The sequence below is a fragment of the Saimiri boliviensis genome, chromosome 4 (genome assembly GCF_048565385.1).
Source record: "Saimiri boliviensis isolate mSaiBol1 chromosome 4, mSaiBol1.pri, whole genome shotgun sequence".
Classification (NCBI taxonomy): domain Eukaryota; kingdom Metazoa; phylum Chordata; class Mammalia; order Primates; family Cebidae; genus Saimiri; species Saimiri boliviensis.
The window spans coordinates 73,449,590-73,476,349 of record NC_133452.1 but is presented as its reverse complement, the minus strand read 5'-3'; the positions used below and the strand labels follow the sequence as shown (position 1 = coordinate 73,476,349).

The 26,760-nt window shown below is 32.6% G+C and overlaps 1 protein-coding gene across 3 annotated transcripts in view; it reads left to right on the top strand.

Annotated features, from left to right (window-relative positions):
* MANEA (mannosidase endo-alpha) overlaps positions 1 to 14,735 on the top strand; it is a 38,189-nt gene extending 23,454 nt beyond the window's left edge. For all 3 annotated transcript variants that reach the window (XM_039467938.2, XM_074397690.1, XM_074397691.1), the window contains exons 3-5: positions 750 to 859; positions 11,267 to 11,343; positions 12,168 to 14,735. In XM_039467938.2, coding sequence (XP_039323872.1) covers positions 750 to 859; positions 11,267 to 11,343; positions 12,168 to 12,825 — 845 coding nt within the window. In that variant the 3' untranslated portion in view covers positions 12,826 to 14,735. The remainder of the gene's footprint in view (positions 1 to 749; positions 860 to 11,266; positions 11,344 to 12,167) is intronic.
* The last annotated feature ends 12,025 nt before the right edge of the window (positions 14,736 to 26,760 follow it).

The following is a 26,760-nucleotide window of genomic DNA, read 5'->3' as shown; positions in this document are numbered from 1 at the left end:
GAATGTATAAACATACATACAGTGGCATATTATGCAGCAATAAGAAATGAACTGTCAAAAAAAAAATGCAAGTTGCTAAACAAATGAAGCCAGTTCTAAAAAGCTACATACTTTATGATTGCAACTACATTACATTCCAGAAAAGACAAAGTTATAGGCAGTAAAAAGCTCAGTTATTGCTAGGGGTGAGGGGGAGACGGAACAGGGTTGAATCAGTATTGCACAGCGGGTTTATAGAGCCTGTAAAGCTAGTTTGTCTGCTACTGTAATGGAGGGCATATGGTATAATGGAATTGTCAAAACCTGTTGAAATGTGCAACACAAAGTGTGAACCATAATATAAACTATGGACTTAAGTTAATAAAAATCTTTCAATATTGGGTCGTCAATTGTAGCATACATACCACACCAATGAAAGATGTTAGTAATAGGGAAAACCATGTGGAGAGTGGGGGCAGGTAGGAAAAAGAGTACATGAGAACTCCATATGTTGCTATTTTTATGTAAACCTAAAACTTACTCTAAAATAAAGTCTGTTAACTTTTACAAAAGCCTTTTTATGACCTAAAGAGGTCATAAATATTGACAAAGAAATCAAATAACCCTATGTATTCTGAAGGAACTTAACAAAACCACCTTGTGTAAATATATTCTTTTATTGTTAACTATTTGGTACTTACTATGCCCTTTTAAGAATATCTGCATTCATGTTCCTGTCTTTTCCCTTTGTTTTTGGTCTTTTCTATTAGGTGTACTAGCCCTCTCTTGGTACCCACCTAATTTAAATGATGAAAATGGAGAACCTACTGACAACTTGGTACCCACTATTTTGGATAAAGCTCATAAATATAACCTGAAGGTATTTTATTTTATTTTCAAGATATACATAAGTTAATTCTTTTGGACAAGAGGATAGTAATAACAATTTTTGAAATAGTTATTTTAATTAAAAATGGTAAGGACTTAGAATCTTTTAAATCCTATATTTCATACAGAAAATTTCTGTAATTAATAGGAATTTCAATCTTTTCTATATTATATTTTAGATTCTTTACTGTGTTTCTAATCATGTTTTATATTTATTTTTTTATTTTATTGTAGAAAAGAGGAATTGGAAGGTTCTTTTGTGAAGATAATAAGTAGTGAAGATTTATGTGTCTAAATATCTTAGATGTCAAACATCTACTAAAATCTAGTAGTATTGCCATATAACTTTACATATCTATAAAGTAGTTAAAAAATAAACTTACTCAAATATTTTTCGAAATCCAATTTTCATATAAACCTTATTTAACATGCACAAACATACAAATACACACCTGTGTACATATAGAATACAGGTGAAAGTTTGAAGATAGTGGAAAATCAAGTATATTTGATTCAGAAATTAAGGTATGTTACAAATGAGGGAACATTTCTCATAGTCTAAGATTTTATTTCTTTCATAAATTAATGAATCATGGAAACAAACAGGAGTGATGGTTAAAAGGAATTAAATAGCACTACAAAGGAAAATTTTCTACTAAATAGCAAGTAAATAAGCACTGTTCTTAATATCCAAAAATACTTTTTAAAAATTGGTCATGTATTAGATAGCAACATTAATTCTAATAAATTCACAAAAAATATAACCAGAAAGAGATTTAAAGAATCTAAATTGACTACCCTAGAAAAAATGTATAAAAGATAATTGAACAAATGTCTTCCCCAAAGTACCAGGTTTACCTGTCAGTTGTATTCAGAATAGTTGATTTTTATGATAATTGAAATACAGTATCAACTATACTCACTATCTATTGCTGCGTAACAAATTATTCCAAAACTTGGTAGCTTAAAACAATAAACATTTGTTACCTCACACAATTTCTAAGGGTCAAGCATCTGGAAGTGGGGCTTAGTTGGGAATGTCTGGTTCAGAGTCTCTCAGGAGCTTACAGGTAAGCTATTAGCTGGTGCTTCAGTCTTCTGAAACTGGAGGATCCACTAACAGTGGATGGTTGACAGGCCTCAGTGATGGTTGACAGGCCTCAGTTCCTTGCTGTAGATGAACTGGGAGACTCTGTACTTCTATATATGCGCCTCTGCCTTCACTAGAGTAAAAGATCTGAGAGAGAATCTAATATCAGGGCTGCAGAATTGTTTTTTGTTTGTTTGTTTGTTTTTTGACATAAATCTTTGCAGTGACATGTTATCACTTCTGTCCCATTGGCACAATGTGGAAGGGAGCTGCAAAGTTGTGAATACTAGGAGATGGATATCAGGGGGGCCATCCTGAAGAATCGCAACCACAGAAGAATTCTGAATTCATTCTACAATAGCACAATTTTTATTTAAAAAAGGATAGAACAAGAAAGAAACTTATAGACTGATCTCACCAATAATGATAGATTGAAAATTCCTAAAGGAGATTTTGATAAGAAATGTTTATTAGCAAGGATTTAACAATGGTTCTAAGCATATGAAATCTGAATCTAAATTCAGGCCTGCATTCAATCTGGCTCAACCACTTTGTAGCTATATAAATGACTCATGTCTCAGTTTCTTCATTTATAAAATGGAAATAGCAAGAAAACCTTCCTTACATACAGAGTGCTTATAAAGAATATATGAGGTAATAGATATAAAACATAGATTTCTGTCTGGCACAGAGTAAGCACTTCGTAAATAAAACTTTACTGATTATTTAAAGAAGGTAAAACATGATCATCTTAACATATACTGGAAATTTTAGTAAATAAAAATTCATTATTAATAAAGTCCTTAGTAACCAAATTTATTTAGTTTGATAAAGGGGTGTTTCTTAGTATTTTATTTCAAACACTATATCTGATGGAAAAAAAATAGTGTCATGCTCATTCAACCAAGATCAGCACAGGATTATGATTTAGTACTGTTAAGGAGATTCTAAAAGCAGTTTAACTAAAAGATGCAAAAAGAAATAGTTATAAATGAAATGATTTTGGTTTTGTTTTTTTTTTTGCAAATGGCAAATACCTACAAAACCCCTGAAAATTGTCTACAACGATTAGAAATAATGAGTTTGTAAGGTGCCTGGAGTGAAACTATGTACAATTCAGTAAGATTTCTATAGTACAGCACAAAATGGCAAAGAGTACACTGAAAATAACATCAAGTATGTATGATTTTATCCAAAGATATGAAAGACCTGCATATATGACATTCCGTGACTTTGGTGAAAAGATTAAAATTGCAGAAGTAGTCAATCTTGCAAACATTTCTATTTCTTTTAATAACATTTATAAATTTAATGCAATCATAGTTAGAAATTCTAATGAGATTTTAAAGACAGAATTTAATAAACTAATTCCAAAGTTTATAAATATGTTAGAATCAAGTATGAATTTAAAATTCTAAAAGTAGAATTTTTAAAAAATGAGGGGAAAATTTGTCGTCCCAGATAACAGCATACACTATAAATTGGTGGAAATTAAAGAGTATAACATTAGCCTCAGTATGGGGAAAGAGATGAATAGAGTCCTGGCACTTAATATGGGAATATAATATGTAATTTAAAAAATCAGGTGTAAAAATAATATTTATTCATTATCTTGCCCTCATGAAACTGCTTTATTTTTTTGTTGTTGTTGTTTTGTTTTGGTATTATCCTCTATATTCTGTGTCCTTGGACATCAGGTAACTCTTACTGTCTGCTTGCTCGTGTTTCTCAGAGTTTATCCTTCTTGTTCAATGCATTGTGTTTGCAAATCTTAATGAAAATGTGAGGTTGGGCACAGTAGCTCTCGCCTGTAATCCCAGCACTTTGGTAGGCCAAAGGTAGGTGGATCTCTTGATGCCAGGAGTTCAAGACCAGCCTGGCCAACAAGTTAAAACCCTATTTCAACTAAAATACAAAAATTAGCTGGGCATAATGGTGCACACCTGTAGTCCCAGCTACTTCTTGAGAGGCTGAGGCTTGAGAATCACTTGAACCTGGGAAGCAGAAGTTGCAGTGAGCTGAGATTGTGCCACTGCACTCCAGCCTGGGCAACAAAGTGAGAATCTACCTCAAAAATAAAAGTGATTTAGTGTCTTTCAACTGGAGACCATTTACCCTGATCTCAAGATTGCTACCACTCTTAAAATTTGCTGAAGCTTTTTATTTGCTCTGTAACTTCTTGTAGTCATATTCTAATGGAGGACAGTTTGGTTTGTCCAATACTGGTAATTGAGTCCTGTAAGATATGTTGAAATGTTGCATTTCAAATAAAAATATTAAACGTAGTTTTATATTAATTTTCCTTTTGCAATCAAGAAACTGAGTAGTTACTGGAGAGTAGAAGTGGAACTCTAGGGAGTGAGAAAGAGCTAAATAGGCAAGCATTTTTTCATTCTTGTCCATAAAGCTGCTGCTTCTTTCTAATTTACTATCCTGAAACTGTTAAGACAGCATCTCTCAAATTAGCTAACTAGCCAAGAGCTGTCACCTATCATGTCCCTTGGTGCCTTTCAGTGAGTTCTTATTGGCATTTGAATTCTGAAAATAGGCAAGCCTCCAGGTTCTGGCACCCAGTCTAAGATTGGGTAAGTGATTGATTTATCTTCCACAAAAGAAGTCCAGGGCTGCTCTTCTGTCAGGGCCCTGCCAAAATCCTGGGAGATGGGAACTCAAGAAACTGGCTATTTTTTAGTGCTTTCAGGAAGTTTTTAAAGAGAAAGTGAAAATGTTATGATATATGAGGATTGGCTGGCTTTTTCTTCTGTTTAAAGTGTCTATGTAGAAGGAGAGTGTGACCAGCTCAACTACTAATTGCCTATTTAATATTGCCAACATACTTGATCTCTCTGTGCTACATATTTTATATCTAATGATCAGAAAAACTTGGAATATCATAGACCAATGTTTTCAAAAATTTTTAGAACAGTTTCTTGGCCTCATTACTGGTGAGGAGCTATATATAGACAAAGAATAGACCTGGAATCATGAGACTAGAGCTTGTTCCAGCTGAGTAGCACTGAAGTCTTACATTAGTTCCTTGATCTTCTTGGCTTATCCCCTTCATTTGTACAATGACAATGAAGTCATAAGATAGTTTTATTATTGGATTTGTCTATGATTTCTGTTGTTGTGGAACAGATATTTTTCCTAATTTAATAAAATATAGTAAATTCTGTTTTTTTTGTGTGTTTTTTTTTTTGTTTGGTTGGTTTTGTTTTGTTTTTTAAGAATGGCAAACTTTCCTTTTTCTTGCTAATATAAGGAAATTTTGATATGTTTAATGAATGACAGTACCTTATTAATATTACTTAATATGCTGAGGCAATCTGATGGGAAAAGATTAATGAAGTTATAGGTTGTATGCTGACAAATTGGAGCCTCCAATGCATGTAACTGACCACGTCTAAAACTTTTAAGTGTAGAATGTGTTCATTAGTAACATCTCTTTTTTCTGGCTAATCTTCAAAGCATGGGAATACTCTGCTCTTTTTCCAGCATGTTGATTAATATTAATTAGATTACTGCCCTCCCCCAAAAAACTCTTCCATTTATTTTATTTTAAAAATATTCTAAGGGTTTTAATGTATTAATTCTCCTTTAATCTTTATTGATGTGTTTCTCCTTTAATTAGTTTTTGTTTTTTGGTTTTTGGTTTTTTAAATTTTTACTCTTTCTAATTTTGGAAGTAAAAATAATTTTTCTTTATTTTTATTCCTTTTAGTTTAGGGATGGGTTATTTTTAGGGAATGAATGTGTCTCACAGTTAAGCTTTTGTTACAGCTCATTCATTTTGATTACATAATGTTTTTACTCATATTAGTCATTAAATATTTTGTGATTGTAATTTTGATTTGTTAACTTCAACCAAGAGTCATTTTAGGTGAGTGCCTTTTAAATTCTAAACAAACCTACAAGTAGAGCAAATGATTGGTGCTTTAGTTATTTTTCATTATCTTTAGCAAATGTGACTAGGGTTTTTTTTTTTTAAGTGTAAGCGAGTGAAACTAAAATTTTAATCATTTTTTCAAAGCAAGACTTTTAAAATATATTTCTCTGCATGTTTCTAGAGAAAAGGCTGTTGCACTTATAACTGTCATTGAGTAGGCTGGTTTTGCGGAGAGTATAAAAATCAGAGCTGGAGTTTAATTAGATCCCGTTTGTCTATTTTAGTTTTCGTTGCCAATGCTTTTGGTGTTTTAGTCATTAAGTCCTTGCCTATGCCTATGTCATGAATGGTTTTGCCTGTGTTTTCTTCTAGGGATTTTATGGTGTTAGGTCTTAATGTTTATAAGTCTTTTAATTCATCTGGAGTTAATTTTAGTGTAAGGTATCAGGAAGGGGTTCAGTTTCTGCTTTCTGCACATGGCTAGCCAGTTTCCCCACCATTTATTAAACAGGGAATCCTTTCCCCATTGCTTGTTTTTGTGAGGTTTTCAAAGATCAGATGGCTGTAGATGTGTCCTCCAAGGTCTCTGTTCTTTCCCATTGGTCTATATCTCTGTTTTTGTACCAGTACCATGCTGTTTTGATTGCTGTAGCCTTGTAGTATAGTTTGAAGTCCAGTTTTGTTCTTTTTGCTTAGAATTGACTTGGCTATGTGGGCTCTCTTTTGGTTCCATTTGAGGTTTAGGATGTTTTTTTCCAGTTCTGTGAAGAGGGTCATAAATTAACTCCAGAGCTTCTGCATGGCAAAAGAAACAATTATTAGAGTCAACTGGCAACCAACAGAATAGGAAAACATTTTTGCAATCTACCCATCTGAAAAACGGCTAATATGCAGAATCTACAAAGAAATAAAACATATTTACAAGAAAAAAACAAGCAAACCCATTCAAAAGTAGGTGAAGGATATGAACAGACAATTTTCAAAAGAAGACATATATGAGGCCAACAAACATGAAAAAATGCTCATCATCATAGGTCATTAGAGAAATGCAAATCAAAACCACATTGAGATACCATCTCACACCAATTAGAATGGCAATCATTTAAAAATATGGAGACAACAGATGCTGGAGAGGATGTGGAGAAATAGGAACACTTGTACACTGTTGGTGGGAGTGTAAACTAGTTCAACCATTGTGGAAGACAGTGTGGCGATTCCTCAAGGACCTAGAAATAGAAATTCCATTTGACCCAGCAATCCCATTACTGGGTTATAAATTGTTCCATCACAAAGACACATGCACACGTATGTTCATTGTGGCACTGTTTGCAATAGCAAAGACCTGGAACCAACCCAAATGCCCATCAGTGATAGACTGGACAGGGAAAATATGGCACATACACATCATGAAATACTATGCAGCCATTAAAACCATGAGTTTGTGTCCTTTGTAGGGACATGGATGAACCTGGAAACCATCATTCTCAGCAAACTAACACAAGAACAGAAAATCAAACACCGCATGTTCTCACTCATAGGTGGGTGTTGAACAATGAGAACTCATGAACACAGAGATGGGAGCATCCCACACTGGGCTCTGTTGGGGGCGACTAAGGAAGAAGGGACTGCAGGGGAGTAGGGAGTTGGGGAGGGATAACATGGGAAGAAATGCCAGATGTAGGTGATGGGGATGGAGGCAGCAAATGACATTGCCATGTATGTACCTATGCAACAGTCCTTCATGTTCTTCACATGTACCCCAGAGCCTAAAGTGCAATAAAATATATATTTTTTAAAAAATCAGACCTGGATCCCTTTCTCCCCTGCACCATTAAGAACACAGCAATGGGACAGTTTTTTGAGTGAGACATGATAGAGATGTTTGGTATATTCTGTCATTGTTTAGCAAATATTCTGTTTTTTCCTTTTCTTCCATGCAAAGAGTAAGTATACTTCTTGTCCCATTCTTGTTGGTTTGGCCTTATGGCTTGCTTTTGCTGTGAGGAGTGAGAAAAGGTAATGTTTACTATGTGCTTGCATGATTGTGCTCCTATTCTCTTTTATGAGAAAAGCATGCCCCCTTCTGCCTAGAACTCAGAATGACAGACACATGGAACTGATTTGAGAGACATCATAAGCCAGTTCATAGATTTTTATGTTGAAGAAGCAAATGTTTGTCTTTTAGAGCCACTGAGATTGTGGGGTTGTTTATTACATGGCATATTCTAATCAAAACTTAACTAAATTAAATCATTCATCTAAGTAAAAGAAAATTAAGCAGATTCAGTGATTTTTTTTTTTTTTTGGTCCGTATTTTAGGGGAAAGAACCAACTCAGCCCTGATAATCTTCTTGCATTTTAATAAATTTAGTATGTTATTTTAAAGTAGCACATTTTCTTTCTACTTTATGCAGAAATCACATTTTTGTATTAGGTTTATCAGCATCCATTGTTTCTTTGTATATGACGCTAGAGTCATTTTATCTACTTTTCAGGCTTTTGCAGATTTCGACCATGTGAAATGTGCATATATCTGTGATTCTTTTTAAAATGATTTTCACCTCCATTTGAAACATGTTATATTAGTCATGGCCTCTCCTTTTTCTTTTTCCTAGTTGTTAAATGAATACTGTGAATCCATGGCAAAACCTTTGAATCTTACCTAAATCTTACCTAAAAACTTGTGAATCTTACCTAAATACGGTATAAATGACAGACTTAAGAGTTTAACTGTTGTTCGTTTTTGCATGCGAATCATTAGTCCATTTATTTATGCTTGCATTCACTCATTTAGTGCCTGCGGCGTGCCAGATACAGTCCCAGATGCAGTCCCAGATGCTTACAGTATTAACAATAATAAAGTATTAACTCTGTCCCTAAAATATTTTGTAATCTACTGGAGGTCAGACACAAATACAAGTAAATTTCAGTAAGAAAAGTATGAGGCATCATGGTACCACATAGGAGTAGGAAGACCTACCTCATATTTGTTGTGGCAGGGAATGGGTGGTGTACAGGGGTGAAAGTAGGGAATGGAGTTTGAGAAGGAGAAAAATACCAGATTTTCGTTTAAGAAAGTTTATATTGTTTATTAAAATTTATTTATTAAAGGTTATTAAAATGCAGGGTAGGGAAGAGATGGGAAAGATCAAAATTAAAAGCACGAAATGAGGAAATGTTTATACTCTTATTATCTAAAGATAACAGATATTTCATTTTATTTATAGTATTCTGTCATTTTAAAATTTATTTTAAAATTGATCTAATCAGTTTTTCCAAATGGAAGAGAGATGGAGACTAGATTGCATCATTAATTAAAACTGCAAAGTAATTTTATTATAATTAAGAAATTAGAAATACATGAGGGAAATTTTAAAATATTTTATATTTATCAGTAATAGCTTTTTGCATTTACTGCAAATATATATATATCTGCTCTTTACAAAAATAGCATGCTATTTGTTGTTTGCAGCTGTAAAAGCAAATTCATTTTGATATAGTTCACGTTGGATACTGCTTAAATATGGTGTCCTTTATGTATAAAATGGAAAATTTAGAAAACACAGTGATATATTGGAAGGAAGAATTACCCAAGGCAACATCATATAATAGTATGACAATACCTATACACTTGACAGTTTGCTTTCAACTGAATTTAAAAAGCAAATACCAAAACTACTGAGAAATCTAACTGCCCTAGCAGTTTCTACCGTAGCAATACTAACAATATTCTGTGAAAATGAATTAGACCTTAGTTTTTTATGACAAAAACTTCTTTTTGTAATATTACTGCAATCTCATTTTGTTTAAAGTAGAAAAGTATATTTTTATTAAATACTACTTAACTTTAAAATTGATTCTGTGAAAACATGTGGCACTGATTAATGTAAAATACATTTCGTTTTAATTAGGTAATTGAAAATAGAGGAGTTTCATATCACAATAGAAGTCTCTAGTTTCGACCAGGTCTTGTGGCTCACACCTGTAATCCCAGCACTTTGGGATGTCAAGGCAGACAGATCATGAGGTCAAGAGATCGAGACTGTACTGGCCAACATGGTGAAACCCTGTCTAGTAAAAATACAAAAATTAGCTGGATGCGGTGATGTACACCTGGAGTCCCACCTACTCAGGAGGCTGAGGCAGGAGAATCACTTGAACCCAGGAGGTGGAGGTTACAGTGAGCCGAGATCATGCCACTGCACTCCAGCCAGGTGACAGAGCAAGACTCCATCTCAAAAACAAACAAAAGAAGTCTCTAGTTTTATAAATACCTCATACAGCCAAAACCTGAAATTAAAACAGTATCTAAAAAGAAATTTATTTAGACTGCCGTAAAGATTTTTAATTAATGTTGGTAAGTCTGTAAAACTGGGAATAAAAGTGAACATCCTTGTTCTTTGTTTTATGAATCTGTAATAGATTGTCACAAGAGAAGTATCTTCTGTATTTTTTAACTTACTAGTTAGAAGTGGCATACAGAATGGCTTTACTAGCCATAATTAGTTTGTCTTGATTTATGTATAGTTACCCTTAATTTAAAAAATTTTAGTCTGTGCACAGTATTTTAAAAGTAATCGTAGTTACTGCTCTCCATATATCAACATATATATAACGTATATATGTATATCTGTGTGTGTGTGTGTATATATATATATATATATATATATATATATATATATATAGTCTAAGGGATATCTAAACCATAACAATAACCTAGGCATTATGAAAATTATTGTCCCTTATAACACTAGTAGATATTTTGTGATTTTATTATAAATTCTTTAATAGAATTAAATGTAGCTTATTTTATAAAATGTTGTTTTAATGATATGGAAGAATTTATCATGTAAAGAAATTTTCTAATGACTTTATTTAAATTTAAGCTTAATGGTCACATGCCTGAAAAGAATTGAGATATTTCTGGACCATATTTTTTTGGTCTTTTTCCTAAAAGAAATATATTTCTGAACATAGAGTATTTCCTATATATCTTATGTAGGTTATAAATATTTAAGATAAATATTTTTATATGGAGTAAACATAAAAAGAAGCATTGCACAGTGGTTAAGCATTTGAACTCACAATTCAGATTATCAGTATTACCTCCAGCAAACTGGGTGATCCTGAGCAACTTACTGAACCTGTTTTAAGATTCTCTCTATCTTTGATTACCTCACTAAGAAAACAGAAATACCTTAGGGAGTTGTGAAGATTAACCAAGATAGTAAGTATAAGATGTTCAGCATGTTATTTAACAGTAAATTTTATTAGTAAAAATTCTTTGGTAGTTTCTGTATTCAGTAAATATTCATCTTAAATTAAGGTGATTATATCAGTTACTTTATTAAATATATGAAATATACTTCTAATTTTACATTTTAGATAATTTATCCCCTAATTGATTGTTTTGTTTGTTCTAGGTTAGTTTTCACATAGAACCATACAGCAATCGAGATGATCAAAACATGTACAAAAATGTCAAGTATATTATAGACAAGTGAGTTTATTCAATATTTATAAATACTGTTTTGTTATCCACTGACAATTACTGTTTTAAGAATAGTACATTAAATTATATTTGAGATTTGAATGTTTATGATGTCATTTTTAATAAAATTAAATTGTTAGTGAATGAATATCGCCATCATTTCAAGGAACATTGCTAAAGTTCCTTGCAATTCGCTTTGTTTTTGAAAGATTTCTATTTTCACTATTTTACAGGTTTATAGGCTATGTATGATTTCTGTAATTTTGATATTCTAAGTTGACATTATTTTCGAAACGCGAGGAATATGGGGCTTTATCTTGTTTGAAAAAAGGTTCAGATTATTAAAAGTAAACTGCTTCTTTTATTGCAGTGACCTAGAGCTGATATTTTCATTTATGTCTAATCTGATCAAAAAGAAAGAATTTATTAATGCAGGCTTCATTTTTTGAAAAAAATTTACTGCTAATAGTCTGTGACAGATGCCATACTCTTACAAAGAAACTTGTCAGCAACAGTAAAACATTACTGATACATAAAAAGGCAATTTATGTATTAATGTAGAAAATAATAGGCTTTTTATGGCATTAGTCATAGTTTCTAAACTTCAGTATGAGATAATCACTTGTTTGATAATGCATCCAGTATCTCATTTTCTAATGTGTAAATTAAAAATACATTTTTAATTATTACACTTACATAACTGATTCCCCCAAGAAACGGAGCAATGTGCTCAAACTGTACTGATTCCTTTATTTTCAGTACATAAACAATTTTTATATGTGGCAAATTAGTTGTGAATATTCATTTCACTTTTATATGTGCTTATATTCTAGATATGGAAATCATCCGGCATTTTACAGATACAAGACAAGGACTGGCAATGCTCTTCCTATGTTTTATGTCTATGATTCCTATATCACCAAGGCTGAAAAATGGGCCAATCTGTTAACCACCTCAGGGTCTCAGAGTATTCGCAATTCTCCTTATGATGGATTGTTTATTGCCCTTCTAGTAGAAGAAAAACATAAGCATGATATTCTTCAAAGTGGTTTTGATGGAATTTACACATATTTTGCCACAAATGGTTTTACTTATGGCTCATCACATCAAAATTGGGCTAGCCTAAAATTATTTTGTGATAAATACAACTTAATATTTATCCCAAGTGTGGGCCCAGGATACATAGATACCAGCATCCGTCCATGGAACACGCAAAACACTCGGAACCGAATCAATGGGAAGTACTATGAAATTGCTCTGAATGCAGCACTTCAGGCACACCCCAGTTTAATTTCTATCACCTCTTTTAATGAGTGGCATGAAGGAACTCAGATTGAAAAAGCTGTTCCCAAAAGAACCAGTAATACAGTGTACCTAGATTATCGTCCTCATAAACCAGGTCTTTACCTAGAACTGACTCGCAAGTGGTCTGAAAAATACAGTAAGGAAAGAGTAACTTATGCATCAGATCACCAGCGGCCTGTTTCCTAATGCATTGATTAAAGTTTAATAGTTATCAGGATCACCTAATTTTTAAAAGTAGCTTTTGTTATGAGTTACGGAAAGAAAACTGTCAAAATCAGTATACACTATTACCTTTAAAAAAATATATTTTTAAATTTTTTACAGATAATATTGCTACCCTTCACAATACCACATTGAGAAAATGTCTGAGACAAAATTTGTGCGAATTATTCCTTATGGCATAATTTACTGCATTTCTGACTGAAATCAAAATTCTGATTTAATGACAGTTGAATTTTTATTTTACAGTAAATAAATGCTTGTGTTACCCAAAGCATTTAGCACAAGTTAAATTATATTTATATCCTAGTCCCAAAGAAATAGGATTGTGTGTATATGTGGGATATCTATCAAAGAAAAAAAAAAACCCTGAAAGATAATGTACATGTTTTATTTGGTATTTTTTAAATAATTTAATCAACGTTACTATGTTAGTAGTCAGATTCTGGATAACTCTTTAATAATGATGAAATAATCTTAAGAATAACAAAATCATTGTAACTTCCTCTCAGTTTTGCTATGAATCTGAAATGGCTTTAAAATAGTAGTCTTTTTTGAAATTTAATTATATAAATTCAGCCTTACTATGATCAATTTGCATTAGGAAGGCCTGCTATCTACAGCACAATGATTCACTTGCAGATTTGTGGTTACGTGTAACTTCCTAGGTTTTTTGGCATGTTTAGTGTTTCTGCTTTACAGTGCTAAATTCTACATTTTAAAAGCGATGGAAAGCCCCTTTATGAAAGTTAATGATTGCCTCTCGGTTATCAGGAAAACAATTGTGTCACAATTACTATGTAGATATGATGCCCAAAATGTCATTTTTAGTATATCTTGTTCATTTTTAAGTTGTTACCATTCTATTATTCATGTCTTTAAATCAGAGACCAAATACTTTCTAGGAAATAAAAATGTTGTTACTGTCATTAAATTGTCTTTTAATATTTTAAGTTATTTTGACCAAAAGTAATAGGGAAAATTTACTTAGTATTTTAGATTTTAGAGACATGGAAATGAAAATTATTGTATATCTAGGATAAGTCCAGAAGTTGGGGCTTACATTAAGTTTAACAGTGTATAATAATGAAGAAACTAATATTTTACTTAAAAGCTAATACTTTCAAATTTTTATATAGTAATGTCCCCATTTTATAGATGTTAGACTTTTATGCCTATAGGTTAAAATATTTGTGATCAGTAAATTGTCATATTATGACAAGTTGATCATTTGTGTACTAAAGATAAAGCTCTTTAAAAACTAAATAAAATGCACTCTATTCTTACAATTAATGTTTATAACTGTAGTAAAAAAATGTATATTGTGTTACTTAAATGTTATTTCTTAGGTGTTCTGTTAAGAAGAGCAATAAGATAATGCTAAAAAATAATGCCTATAAGTCTTCAGAGTATTAAGTCATCCATTCAGAAACGCACTAAATTTATTATAAAATAGCTCATCAGAAGACAAAATTTTATTTTTAAACAGTGGTTTTGACATAAATTATGTTATTGAAGAGAGGCATTATTAATGTTAAATTTGTTTATAATTTATGTTTATAATTGTTATTTCTCAGAGAATGATCAGGCCTTAGGAAATTAATACAGTAGTAGTAATCATTATTTACTAGGGGAAAATAAAACAATAAATCACTAACTGATATTTTAATATAACCAAGCACCTATATAGTAATAACTATATAGATGTAACCTGTGGATTTTTTTATATCTATTTAACTAGAATATATTATTTTAGGGATAATTTATAAGTGTCATACCTAATACTCTTTTATAATATACTATATGTCATTAAAGTTTTGTTAGCGAAGTATCTACCACAGAGAAATTTTTGTCATTGTTTATGTTGTGTATTTGAACCCACCACGACAGAAAATAAATTTTTGGAAATAGTTGTGAGATTAAGGGAAAGTCTATAAAAACAAGGTCAGCAAATTCTCAACATGGATACCAATTTTTGTCTTGTTCCCATTATAGACATGGCGAATCTACACAACATGCTTCACCTCTAAGCTTTTTTGTGATTCCTCAACACATTACCTAAACCAGCCAGCAGTAACAGATTTCAAAATAATCTAAAGCAGATTCTGTCTTCATTGCAAAAAGTTATTCTCAGTGGAAGAATGGCATCTCAACTCATAATTACTTACTAGTTTATAATTATATTAATATGTGTTTTTTTTCCATTTTTAATAAAGTAATTGCAGTCATCCCTCAGTGTCTATGGAAGATTGGGTTCCAATTACCCCTATAGATACCAAACTCTGCAGATGCTCAAATCCCTGATACAAACTGGTATAGTAGTTGCATATAACCTATGCACATCCTCCTTATACATTAAATCATCTCTGGAGTACTTAACAACACTTAATACGATGTAAATACCATGTAAATAGTTGTTATACTATATTGGTTAGTGAACAGTGACACGAAGAAAAGGTCTGTATATTTTCAGTGCAGACCCTGTTTTTTTGTTTGTTTGTTTGTTTGTTTTCAAATATTTTCAGTAGGCAATTTCTTGGCCATGGATGTAGACCCACAAATATGGTGAGCCAACTGCATTAGGAATTATCTCTAATATTCTGTTAATTCTTAGAGAGGAAAGCTTTTAAAATCTTCCTTAAGTATTCATTACCGCCACCTTTACCTTTTTATTTGTAACACAGTTTAAATTGCTATGATCACAAGTAAATGAGAGCAAAGAATTTATTTAATTCAAAAAAACTGTATGTTTGAATTCAGCATAGTATAATAACTGTTAAAATACAAACTGGTATAATTATAAAATGCATGAATCATAATGGATTCTTTTTAGGTTATTAATTTTTATGGTTTAATCAGTCTAATTATTTTGACTGTATAGAAACCAAATATTTTACCGTTTCTTTTAAGGACTAATGTTGTCAAAAACTGCTGTTATTAATGTTTACTTGAGTTGTTTAACTTTTTTTCTGTTTGATTTTAAGACTAAAAATTACTATTTTGTTATATGGAATGGTTAAATTTTACCTAATAAAAACATACATGAAATACATTTTATTTTAGATGTTAAAGTCTATCATTTCTCTTTATGAAATGTCTTATTTGATTTCCAATTAACAAATGAGAAGGAGTACCCAGTCATCGTTCTTTATATGTATTTTCTTTTTAGATATCCAGCACTTACAAAGTGGTATCTTTAACTGTACATAATTTTTAAATCTATAAAGTTGTGTTAAACATACACACATAACATGCACACATAATTTTTTTTTTAATTTGGGAACTATTTTTCTATTTTTTTTTTTCTTCTTTGGGTATAATGATATATTAGCTCCGGCATTCATTAGGAAATTAACCTTCTCCTAAAACAGCAAAGTAACAAACCAGTAGAGAACCTACCAAGTTCATGCACTTTTTCAAACTGACCACAGTTAGCCAATTTAAACATGGCTGCTCCTAAACTCTACAGTGCTTACAGAAACAGTCTTTAAAAATCTATGTTTAAATTTTGAATTACACTTTTACATCCCATAGTGAAGAAAAGGAAAATTTCAGTTATTTTTGCAAATATTTATAATTTCTAAATGAAAGCTTGATGTACCCACAAAAAGGCTTTATGGATCAAGGCATTACTTTTTAAATATTAAAATAATAAAATTTAAAAATTATACTAAAAAATGTTTAGTCTTTTGAAAAAGTGTACTCCAAATTAAATTTTATACTATGTTGTTATATATCCACATAAATGCTAAACGTTATTGTGGGATTGTTGCCAGATTATTATCCTTGAGAATTTAGGTACTATTTTGGCTTAATTACCTTATAGAGACTCATTCATCCTTAGTCAAATCAAAGAACTTAGTAGTAGCAATATTATATTCCAACTATCAATTAAGGGAGGAACATTTTTCAAAGTTGATAGCCTTTTTTAGTTGTTATATAATTACTATTTAAGGCATCAAAAGATAAAATAAGGAATAATGAACAAAAATAGTCATGTATCCAAAATTTAGTGAAATTGAAACAGTGACACTTTTATATTGGATGTCCTATATTTCATTTAAAAGATGGTGAATTTTAGGCTTCTCAGATTACATGAAATTACCAATAAATTTAACCATCAAGTCAAAAAAATCTTTAGAAGCCAAACCCATATCAATAAGAAAGAAAAGAATGCTGCTCTATGTAGTAAGATAAAACTGCTTGCAATTCAACTTAAGTATATGATTTTATTACATGCTTTTGTGTATTCGTTTTTTGAAAAGAATAGGGTAATCTGAACAAAGTTTATTGTAAGCAGCACAGTGAAAAATAATGAGTTACTCATTATATATAAAATAAATAGTTGAATACGATTATGTTCTTGTATAAAAGTACTTTAGAGTAAGTTTTACCAAAAGCCATTATCAAAACGCTTTACTGTTGTGTTAATTTGATGAGTCTAATGTAATACAAATTTTGTCCTGAAATTGCCTTGAAAATAACAAATGAAAAAAAAAAAAAAAGAAATCTGTTTGGAAGAAATTCAGCTGCAATGCATGCAGTAAGCTTTAGAAATTTTTTATGTTTGGACACAGTAACTTAGTAGCATGTCACAATTTTTAAAAAAGAGAGTATTAGGCAAGATATTTACTTTTTCCACTCTGTTAAAGTACTATGCATCTCTTAGGGATTAGAAAATATATTAATTAAACACTTAGTCTTAAAAACTGAAACATTAAGAAAATATCAATTATAGATAGATAGATATACATAGATAGAATTAAATATTGTTTGTACTTACGTTAAAAAAAGTGTTTCCAGAGAAAGCCTCTTGAAATATAATAGATACAATATTGTTTGTACTTAAAAAAGTGTTTCCAGAGAAAGCCTCTTGAAATATTACTCTTTTTATTGAAAAATTGATTGTTTTTTAAGGTCAGAAACCAAATGGGAACAAAATTTCAAGAAGTGGCAGTATGGTGCATTTATTTGTATATACATGAAAACAGCATAAAGGATAAAAATGCTATTTAAGTTATTTCTATCTTGGGAGATACAGAAAATAAGAAATATTTCATTAACCAGAGAAAAGAACCATTAAATGTTGAAATTAGAAGCTGAACAAATAACGTATTTATTAACAAGTACTCTGATATTAAGAATGCATCTGCCATAACAAAAAATAAGGGAATATTCCTCATTCAGCTGGTATAGCATGAAGCCAAAATAAAATCATAGAGTCATATCATTTACTCATATAGATAGCAAAATTCTAATATAAGCAAACCAAATACCACCATGTAAAGAAAGCCTGCCTTGATCCAGTTGACTTCAATCCTAGATTGAAAGGAGTGCTTTAACATTAGAAAAGCCATTAATTACATTAACAACAGACTAAAGTTAAAGTGTTGTGGTGAAGAATTGATAAAATTCAATATTTGTTCATGTTTACTCTTGAAAAATTAGAAACAGAGGAACATTTTTAATCTGAAAAGGGATATCTACCAAAAAACCCTCCTGGCAAGTATTATAATTAATGGTAAAGCTTGCAATTTTTCTCTTTGAGACAGGGAACCAAGCAAGACGGCCCGTTACGAATGCTACCTAACATTGTATTGGAGGTCCTAGCCACTGCAATAAAGCAGGAATGAATTAGTGAATGAAATAATTTTTATGTATGAAATTCAAAATGTACAAACAGAGTAGTTAGCAAGTGTTATGTACAGTCTTATAGAAAAGCAGCATTCAATAAATATAAATTTAGTATAGGCAAAAAATATTTTTGATCTAAACTTCCTTTTGATTTTAAACTTCATAAGGGAACTTTGTGAGGTTTTATAACTGATTTCTTTATAAGTTTCACTCTTGTTACCCAGGCTGGAGTGCAATGGCGCGATCTTGGCTCACCGCAACCTCCGCCTCCTGGGTTCAGGCAATTCTCCTGCCTCAGCCTCCTGAGTAGCTGGGACTACAGGCATGCGCCACCATGCCCAGCTAATTTTCTGTATTTTTAGTAGAGACGGGGTTTCACCATGTTGCTTTTCTGTATATCATTTTTAATTACCCAGAATTAAATATTAGCCACATGGCAGAATATTCAGTCATTAATATTAAAATAAAACAGCCTAATCTCTGATTTTATGTAAAAAATTAACTGCAGTTATGATCATTTGCTAAATTCTTTAAAATTTGCTTTGCTATAATATTTAAAGTACATTATTAAAAATTGCTTTTAATCGGTATCCTATAAGAAAAATAGTGACAATCATATGAACAGTAGCTATGCTCAAATTCTATTTTTTTTTCACATATTAGTATTATGTGAAAATAATGCAACACTGGTAATAAAACTCTAAATTACTCTAAATTATACCTAGGGTCAAAAATGCCAATGGCTATGGGAACCTGTCAGAGAATGTAAGTGAATTCATCAGGTTTAAGACCTTAGATAGTCCCAGGTACTGGGGACAACTCTCATCTAAAAGGAGTGCTCAGCGTCTCCTGTCAACATTGCCCTTTGTTGCTACGGGTCCCTAAAATGAGGAAGTATATCTACCTGTTTGTCTCCGTAAATTTTTCTGATTATAATATGGTCAAACATTATAAAATATTTTTTAAACGTTCGCTGGTGGATCAGGTAATGGATCACTAATAAGTCAATAATTTGTGACCTGTGATACAAAGAATGTAAAACTTATGAAAAATGGCCTCAACATTTTGTGACGTTAAGAAGGGAATTTCTTTTTTTTTTTTTTTTTTTTTTTTTTTTTGTTATCCAGGCTGGAGTGCAATGGATTTTGGTACTTTAATCTTTGCCTTTTCAAGTACCATTTCACTCACTTTCAAAAACTGCTTGGTTTCTTTTAAATTTAAGCATATTTCTACCATGACCAACAATTTTGCTCCCACTAGAGTAGAATTTCTTCTCTTCCCTCTTCCTTGTCTGTTCTGTATATCAACCGATGACATTCTCATTCATGTCACATAACCAGAAACCTGGGGTCATTCTTTGCCTTATCACACTTTGTCATGCCTTGAATCCCATTTAGCATGAAATATGACCTTCTTTTTTTCCCAAAAATATTTCTTAAGTGTTACCCTATTTTCCATCTGCACTATCTCTGACCAAATCCAGGACATGATCATCATTCACCTGGCTTATTATATTTTAACTAATTTGTTTATATCTATGGTATTGCTTAATTTAAATTAATATCCAGAATAAGAGTCTAGGTAATTCTCTTGCTACAAATCTTCCAGTGATTTCACATTGCCTGCAGAATGACACACAGACTTCTTCAAAAGGTATATAAAATGTTACTATTCTGTATCCACAACCACAGTCTTGTCTCCTGGTGTCTGTTACATTAATATTTTACTTCAGCTCGATAAGCAACACAACTTGTTATTTAATAACCTCATGAAGATCACTTTTGTGTGTGTGGTGTCTTTTCCATTGCTCCTCACTAGTTTACTCCTAGTGGAAACAGGACAAGAGTGGGAGAGAAGGCAACAGAAGAAAGGAAATAAACATTTGTAGTAAGTACCTAATGTGTGTCAAACACCATATTAGGTGTTGTATGGGTTATCTAATACAATACTCATTCAACATTCTAAGTTTTGTTTGTTTTATAGTGGAGAAAAGTATATGTTGTAACTTGCAAATGTCTCACATCTGAAGAGAGATGAATCTGGACAAATTGTCCTTCTACTATAACAAATTGTCCTTCTACTTCAACTCATCCAGAAGTATTTCCCTACACTCAACCCACCCCCTACTCTCACAGATGTTAGGCACCTCTATTCCAGCATTTACTACATTCCATTGAGATAAGCTTCATACCAGAGTACCTTCATCTCTACTACAAGCCCCCTGAGGGTCAGGCATATTTTTGGTGTCATTTTAAGAATATAAAATAGTCATCAGTATAAAATGCTGTGATTTCAATGTATGTCCCAATGCTCATGTGTTGGAAACAATCCCTAATACCAAAGTGTTGAGAGGTGAATAGGTCAGGAGGGCTCTGCTTTCATGAATGGATTAAAGCCATTATCATGGGAGTGGGTTTATTATTGCAAGAGTGGATTTATTATAAAGGTGAGTTTGGCCTTTCTCTTTCTGTCCCTTTCTCGCTTTGCTGACTTTCTGCCTTTCACTACGGATGAGGGAGGCATTCGAAGGCCCTCACCATATGTGGTTCCTCGAGTTTGGAAATCCCAACTTCCAGAGCCTTAAGACAAATAAACTTCTTTTCTTTATAAATTACCCAGTGTATGGTATTCCCATCTTGGACCTCTGCCCCCCCACACTTAAATGCAATTTTCCTTAGCTGCTCTAGTCATAGCTCAGGTGGTCCTGGGTGTAGCTCAACCTGCCACCCCAGAGTGTACAAGCCATAAACCATGGCAGATGTATAGAATGTAAGCGGTGGTGGCATGGCTTCCTCCACCTAGATTTCAAAGGATGTCTTGGACAGCCTGAGGGCCCAGGAAGGGACTTGTCACAAGAGTGGAACCAGACCATCACAGAAAGCCCCTACCAGGGCACTGCTAAGCAGAAGCATGAGGTTTTTCTCTGCCACCACAGATAGTGGCAATGCCATCCCCACTAGTTCATTCCTACTGGGACGAGAACAAGAGTGAGAGAGAATGTCAATGCCTAGTGGAGCCCTGGGAGTAGGGTCATACCTAGGACCCAAGAACTGTAGTGATACCAGCTTGCAGAAACAGCCTGGTAGAGCTGCAGACAGGAGAATCCAACCTCTGTCTTTCCGCTGCCTTTATATTCCAGTGTTTGATAAAAGTGGGTGCAAATTTAGTGCATGATGAATTGGAAAAAAAAAAAAAGATTCACACGAAGCTTTGCATATACAAAACATGTGCTATATAGAAGTTTCTGTTCCTGAATATTTCTTATTAGTTGTTATTCTATTTTCTTCAGCAAGAAGATGGTACATGTGTTCCATGATTTGATGGTTATAGCCAAATAATACTATACTGGCATATATAATTTCCCTTTATTTTCTTCAAATAAAACATTAATAATAAAATTATAGTTATACTTAGGATTTTTTTTAACAAATGAGCTATTTATACAAAGTCAATTTGAGAAAAGTATTACAAGAACAATCAAAAACATAAACAAAATAAGAATTGCTTACATAAATAAAGCTACTGTGTTGATTTAACATATTAGTGGCTGAAATTCTGGAAGTGGCCCATTTAAACCAACTTTCAATCAGTCATTTACTTTAAGAGTATAATGTTTGAGATACTCATAGCTTCCAACCTATTTGCATAATCCCTGTGCTCTTTCCACTAAATGTTTTGCTAAAATTAACACTGCTATTAAAACAGAACATGCACTAGAAATTATTAAAAAGTAAATATCAACATGCTTTTCAGTCAGTATCACAATTTAGAAAACCATATGTTGAATATTGACCTCATTTATTCATTAATTCTGATTCCTAATATACAAATAATTCTTTAAAAGGAGAGCAAAACCAATTCTTTCTGTTTAAGACAAAGTCCTAAAAACACTACTCAGAATATTTAGTAATTGACCTAAGTATGAGAATTGGGTTGGATAAGCAGTTATCCTAGGAAGCCACATGGAGAAGCCCTGCAAACTTTGAAGATATTGTTTAGAGTGAAAAGACAGACTCATTCTTATATGTATTTCATTCATTTCCGTTTCTTCAAACCATCACTACTTTCTCCTCTATCTTTAGTTAGAATCAATAATTTTAACTGAGACAATACAAGCGATTGAAGATGGCACCTAACAAACTATCCTTTATATAGTTCTCTTCTTTTGAGTGTGAGCAAAATCTGAAATTTACTTGTAACCGAATACAGCAAAGATGGAGGCTTTTGAGGATGTAATTGAGAGCTTTAATCAGTTTACGTTTATCAACAGGTAGATATTGCTGGATGGGCTGACCTAGTCAGATGAGCCCTATAAAACAGATTTAGAAGTTAGAGACAGAAGGAATTAGAGACACTCTTCTCTTGGCCTTTAAGAATTAAGCCACCATGAGTCTACCACTTCAAGGAAAGAAATTCTGCCCCTCCCCAACACAAAAAAAGTCATCTTGGAAGAGTACCCTGAGTTTACAGGAGTCCTCGGTGCTGGCTGACACTTTAATTGTAGCTGTGTGAGACCCTGAGCAGACAACCTAGTCATTCTTGAAATACTGACTCAGAAACTGACATAATAAAATGTTTCAAGCTACTAAATTTGTGATAATTTTTTACAGGGCCTTAGATATTTAATATGCAATCAAAAAATATCTATATGTCTCTACCACCAAAGTACCCTCTTGCATATGTCTGTTCTATGTTCTGCCGGCCCTTCTTTCCACTGTGAATAAACTTTATCAAAACCAATCTCTTTTTTGGTTCTAAATCCTATTTCCTCCTGTCTGCTCAAAGGCATCTCTATGACAATGGTCCTCTCTCATTCCTTACCTTATTAATTTACCCCTTCTCTTTTCTGGTAAATGGTTCACAAATAGAATCTGTTTTCTTCCAAACTCAAAAACCATGTGCCCTCTGGTATTCTTTCAAAGAAAATAACCCCAGTTTAGACATGTGCAAAAAACATCTGACAAACCCAACTTGAGGGTCATGCTGCAAAATATCTGACCAGTAGTCCATAAAGCATAGGATTATGAAACAAAGAAAGAGAAACTGTCATAGATCAGAGGAGATTAAAAAGATGTAACAAGTAAATGAAATACGAAATTGGATCCTGGAACAGTAAATAAACATTAGGGAAGAACTGCTGAAATCTGAATAAAGTATGAGGTGACCAATGTTAGTTTCTTAGTTTCAACAAATATATCAGGATTGACCCCACTTTCTTCAGGTCTTACTCAAATATTATTTTCCCAGCAAGGCTTTCTTTAACACTCTATTTTATTTAAGATTGCACTCCTTATTTCTATTTAATAAACATACACGGTGTGCTTACTTTTCTATGTTGAGGAAATAAAATGAACATAATTCTCCATTCCCAAGGAGTTCAGAGTTTTAAAGCAAAATAATGATTTTCTTGAAAGATATCTGATTTTTGTTTTTTAGTTGTTTGTTCTGCCAAGTTTTTTTTTTTTTAATACTTTCTGATTTAAAAAAATCTCTTCTTTACATTTGAGGAACCACTCTTCCTTACTCTATGTGGTCTCAGTGGGGTCACTAATCCCTGGACCTTTAGGTTGGTCATACAATATAAGTTGGCAAATTGATCTATTCACTTTCCTATAGTGACCGTCCAGGGCTAGCCATGTGAACCAAGCCCCAATGAACTTTAACAATGTAGGCTTGTAGCACTCAACAGAGATTTTGTGCCACATGGAAAGCTTCTATGAACAAAACCAATACAGAGGAAAGCAAAAGCAAGAGGTGGGCAAAAAGACAGCTTGATGACATATTTTGAACCTTCAAATTCTGCCTTGGATTATGTCTGCCTTTAGCTTCTCCATTCCTTTAGCTGATAATTTTTTCTTTTTTGATGAAGCTAATTTAAGTTGATTTTATGGCATGAATGGAAAGAGTCCTTATTAATAAAATCTTATATAGTGTTGTAAGTCTCAAAATAGAGGTAGATATGGTGGATGCATAAGGAATAGTCAATACTTTTTGAAATGACAAAGTAATACAGAGGAGTCACCCATAAGTTTTAAAGTCTCAATAAGAACGTATGGACAAACATAGGAACAACCTTATTAAATTATTGCATTCTTACTGTGTGCCAGGTACTGTTTCAAGTATGTTACATACATCATGGAATAGATCACATTATTTCTTACCAGGTTGTTAACTGAGGGAGAAAGCAGATCAGTAAACTTGTCCAACTTTATACCTGAGAATTAAACTCTTATTCACTGAATTCCATAGGATGTTATTTTCAAGAAAACAAATTTTATAATGTGTAATTTTAAAAATGTTTATCGTTTTGTTCTGATAAGTCATTAAACTGGTACACAAAATCTTTATTATCAATTGGAATATCTTATAAGAGGAATAATTTGAATGGTCCGAAACCATCTAACTTTAATTTAATTAAGGTGAAGAAAATACTGAAAACCAAAGGGAAAAATAGACATGTTGCATAGTTAAAAAGAGAAAAACTACTGTCATTTAATGATCAGTTTTATACTACATGTGTGTTTCTGATCCCCGATTGGAGCAGTTGTTGAAGAGCATGAACAGTTGTGTACAATTCCTTATGAGAATCAAGCATTTCCTCTAGTGTGGCTGACATATTTAACTAGGTAATGCTGACAACACCTACTTTGATGGGTTAGTGGGTATTTTTTCTAGGAGTGCAACTTAGTGAAGCAAACAAGAAAAATTTTAAGAAACTTTAAGGCAATGTTTTTTATTAGTGCAGTAGTATGATCATGGCTCAGTGCAGCTTTGAACTCTAGAGCTTAAGTTATCCTTCAGTCTCAACCTCCTGAGTAAAGTAGCTGGGATTAGGCATGTGCCACCACACCTGGATACTTTTTTCAAAATTTCTTTTTGTGGAGATGGGGGTCTCACTATGTTACCTTAGCTTTTCTCAAACTCCTGAGTTCAAGTGATCCTCCTGCCCCAGCCTCCCAAAGTGCTTGGATTACAGGTGTGAGCCACCACACTCTGTCTTATTTTAACAGAATAATATGCTAAATTTCTTAAGGAAAGTGGCAAATGTTTTTGAAGATGCATGAATACACCTATAAAAACCTGTCAGTTTTGAGAGATCTTCAGGTTTCTTTTATTTGCTCAAAAAAATCTTGTAACATCTAACACCAGTTAATAAAGTTTTATTCTATATGCTCTAGCTTGTTTAACTTTTTGTCCCATAAATATTCCTCTTACAAAATAAGTCATTCATTTTATTCAAATACTAACTCATATGGCTTGGCTGTGTCCCCACCCAAATCTCATCTTGGATTGTAGCTCATATAATCCCCATGTGTCATGGAAGGGTCTAGTGGGAGGTAATTGAATCATGGAAGTGGGTTAGTGTGTTTTTCTCTCTTATAGTGTATGAACTTTCCATGTTCCTAAGACCATGATTTGAATTTTATGTTTGATCCCATTATCTCACTGTTTCTTAACGGCTTTGATTGTATAATTATTTTTCTCTCACCATCATCCTCACCATCACATTTTTTCCCTATAGGATATTTTTCATTCATGTAGAAGCATATGTAATAGTGCCATCATAAAACAACAACAAAACTTTTTCTTGACCTCATTTCCCTCCAGATACATCCATCTGCTCCTTTTTATAGCAAATTTCTCAGAATAATGATTTTACTCTCTTATCTATTTCTCCTGCCAGTCTCTTTTGGATCCAGTTAATTTTTATTTCCCTACCATTCCACTAAAAAGACTCTTGTTAATGTCCCTGATGACTTCCAAGTTGACAAATTCAAAAGGTAATCCATAGTCTACATCTTACTGAAACTCAGCCAGGACACAATTAATCCCTTCCTTCTCCGTGAAGCACTTTCTTCCCTTAGTTTTGGTGACATCATCCACACTCCTGGGCTCAAGTGATCCTCTGCCTTGGCTTCCCAAAGTGCTAGGATTATAGGGGTTAGGTCTCTACCATGCCTGGTCCCTCCTGCCTGTCTTAACCATCAAAGCTTGCATTGCTTCAGAACTCTGTTCTTGCGCATCTTCTCTTCACTATCCACGTTCCTTTCCTAGATGGTCTTTTCTAATTCCATGGCTTTAACAATTATAGATATGTATATAACATCCAAAACTGTATCTGTATCCCTGACTTTTCTTCTGATCTCCAGGTTCATACATCTAATCTGCAGCTGGATTTTTAATAGACAAGTCAAATTTAATTTTAAAAAATTGAACTCATAATTTTTCCCATCCCATAAACATTTGCTTTCCCAAGAAGTGGCATCA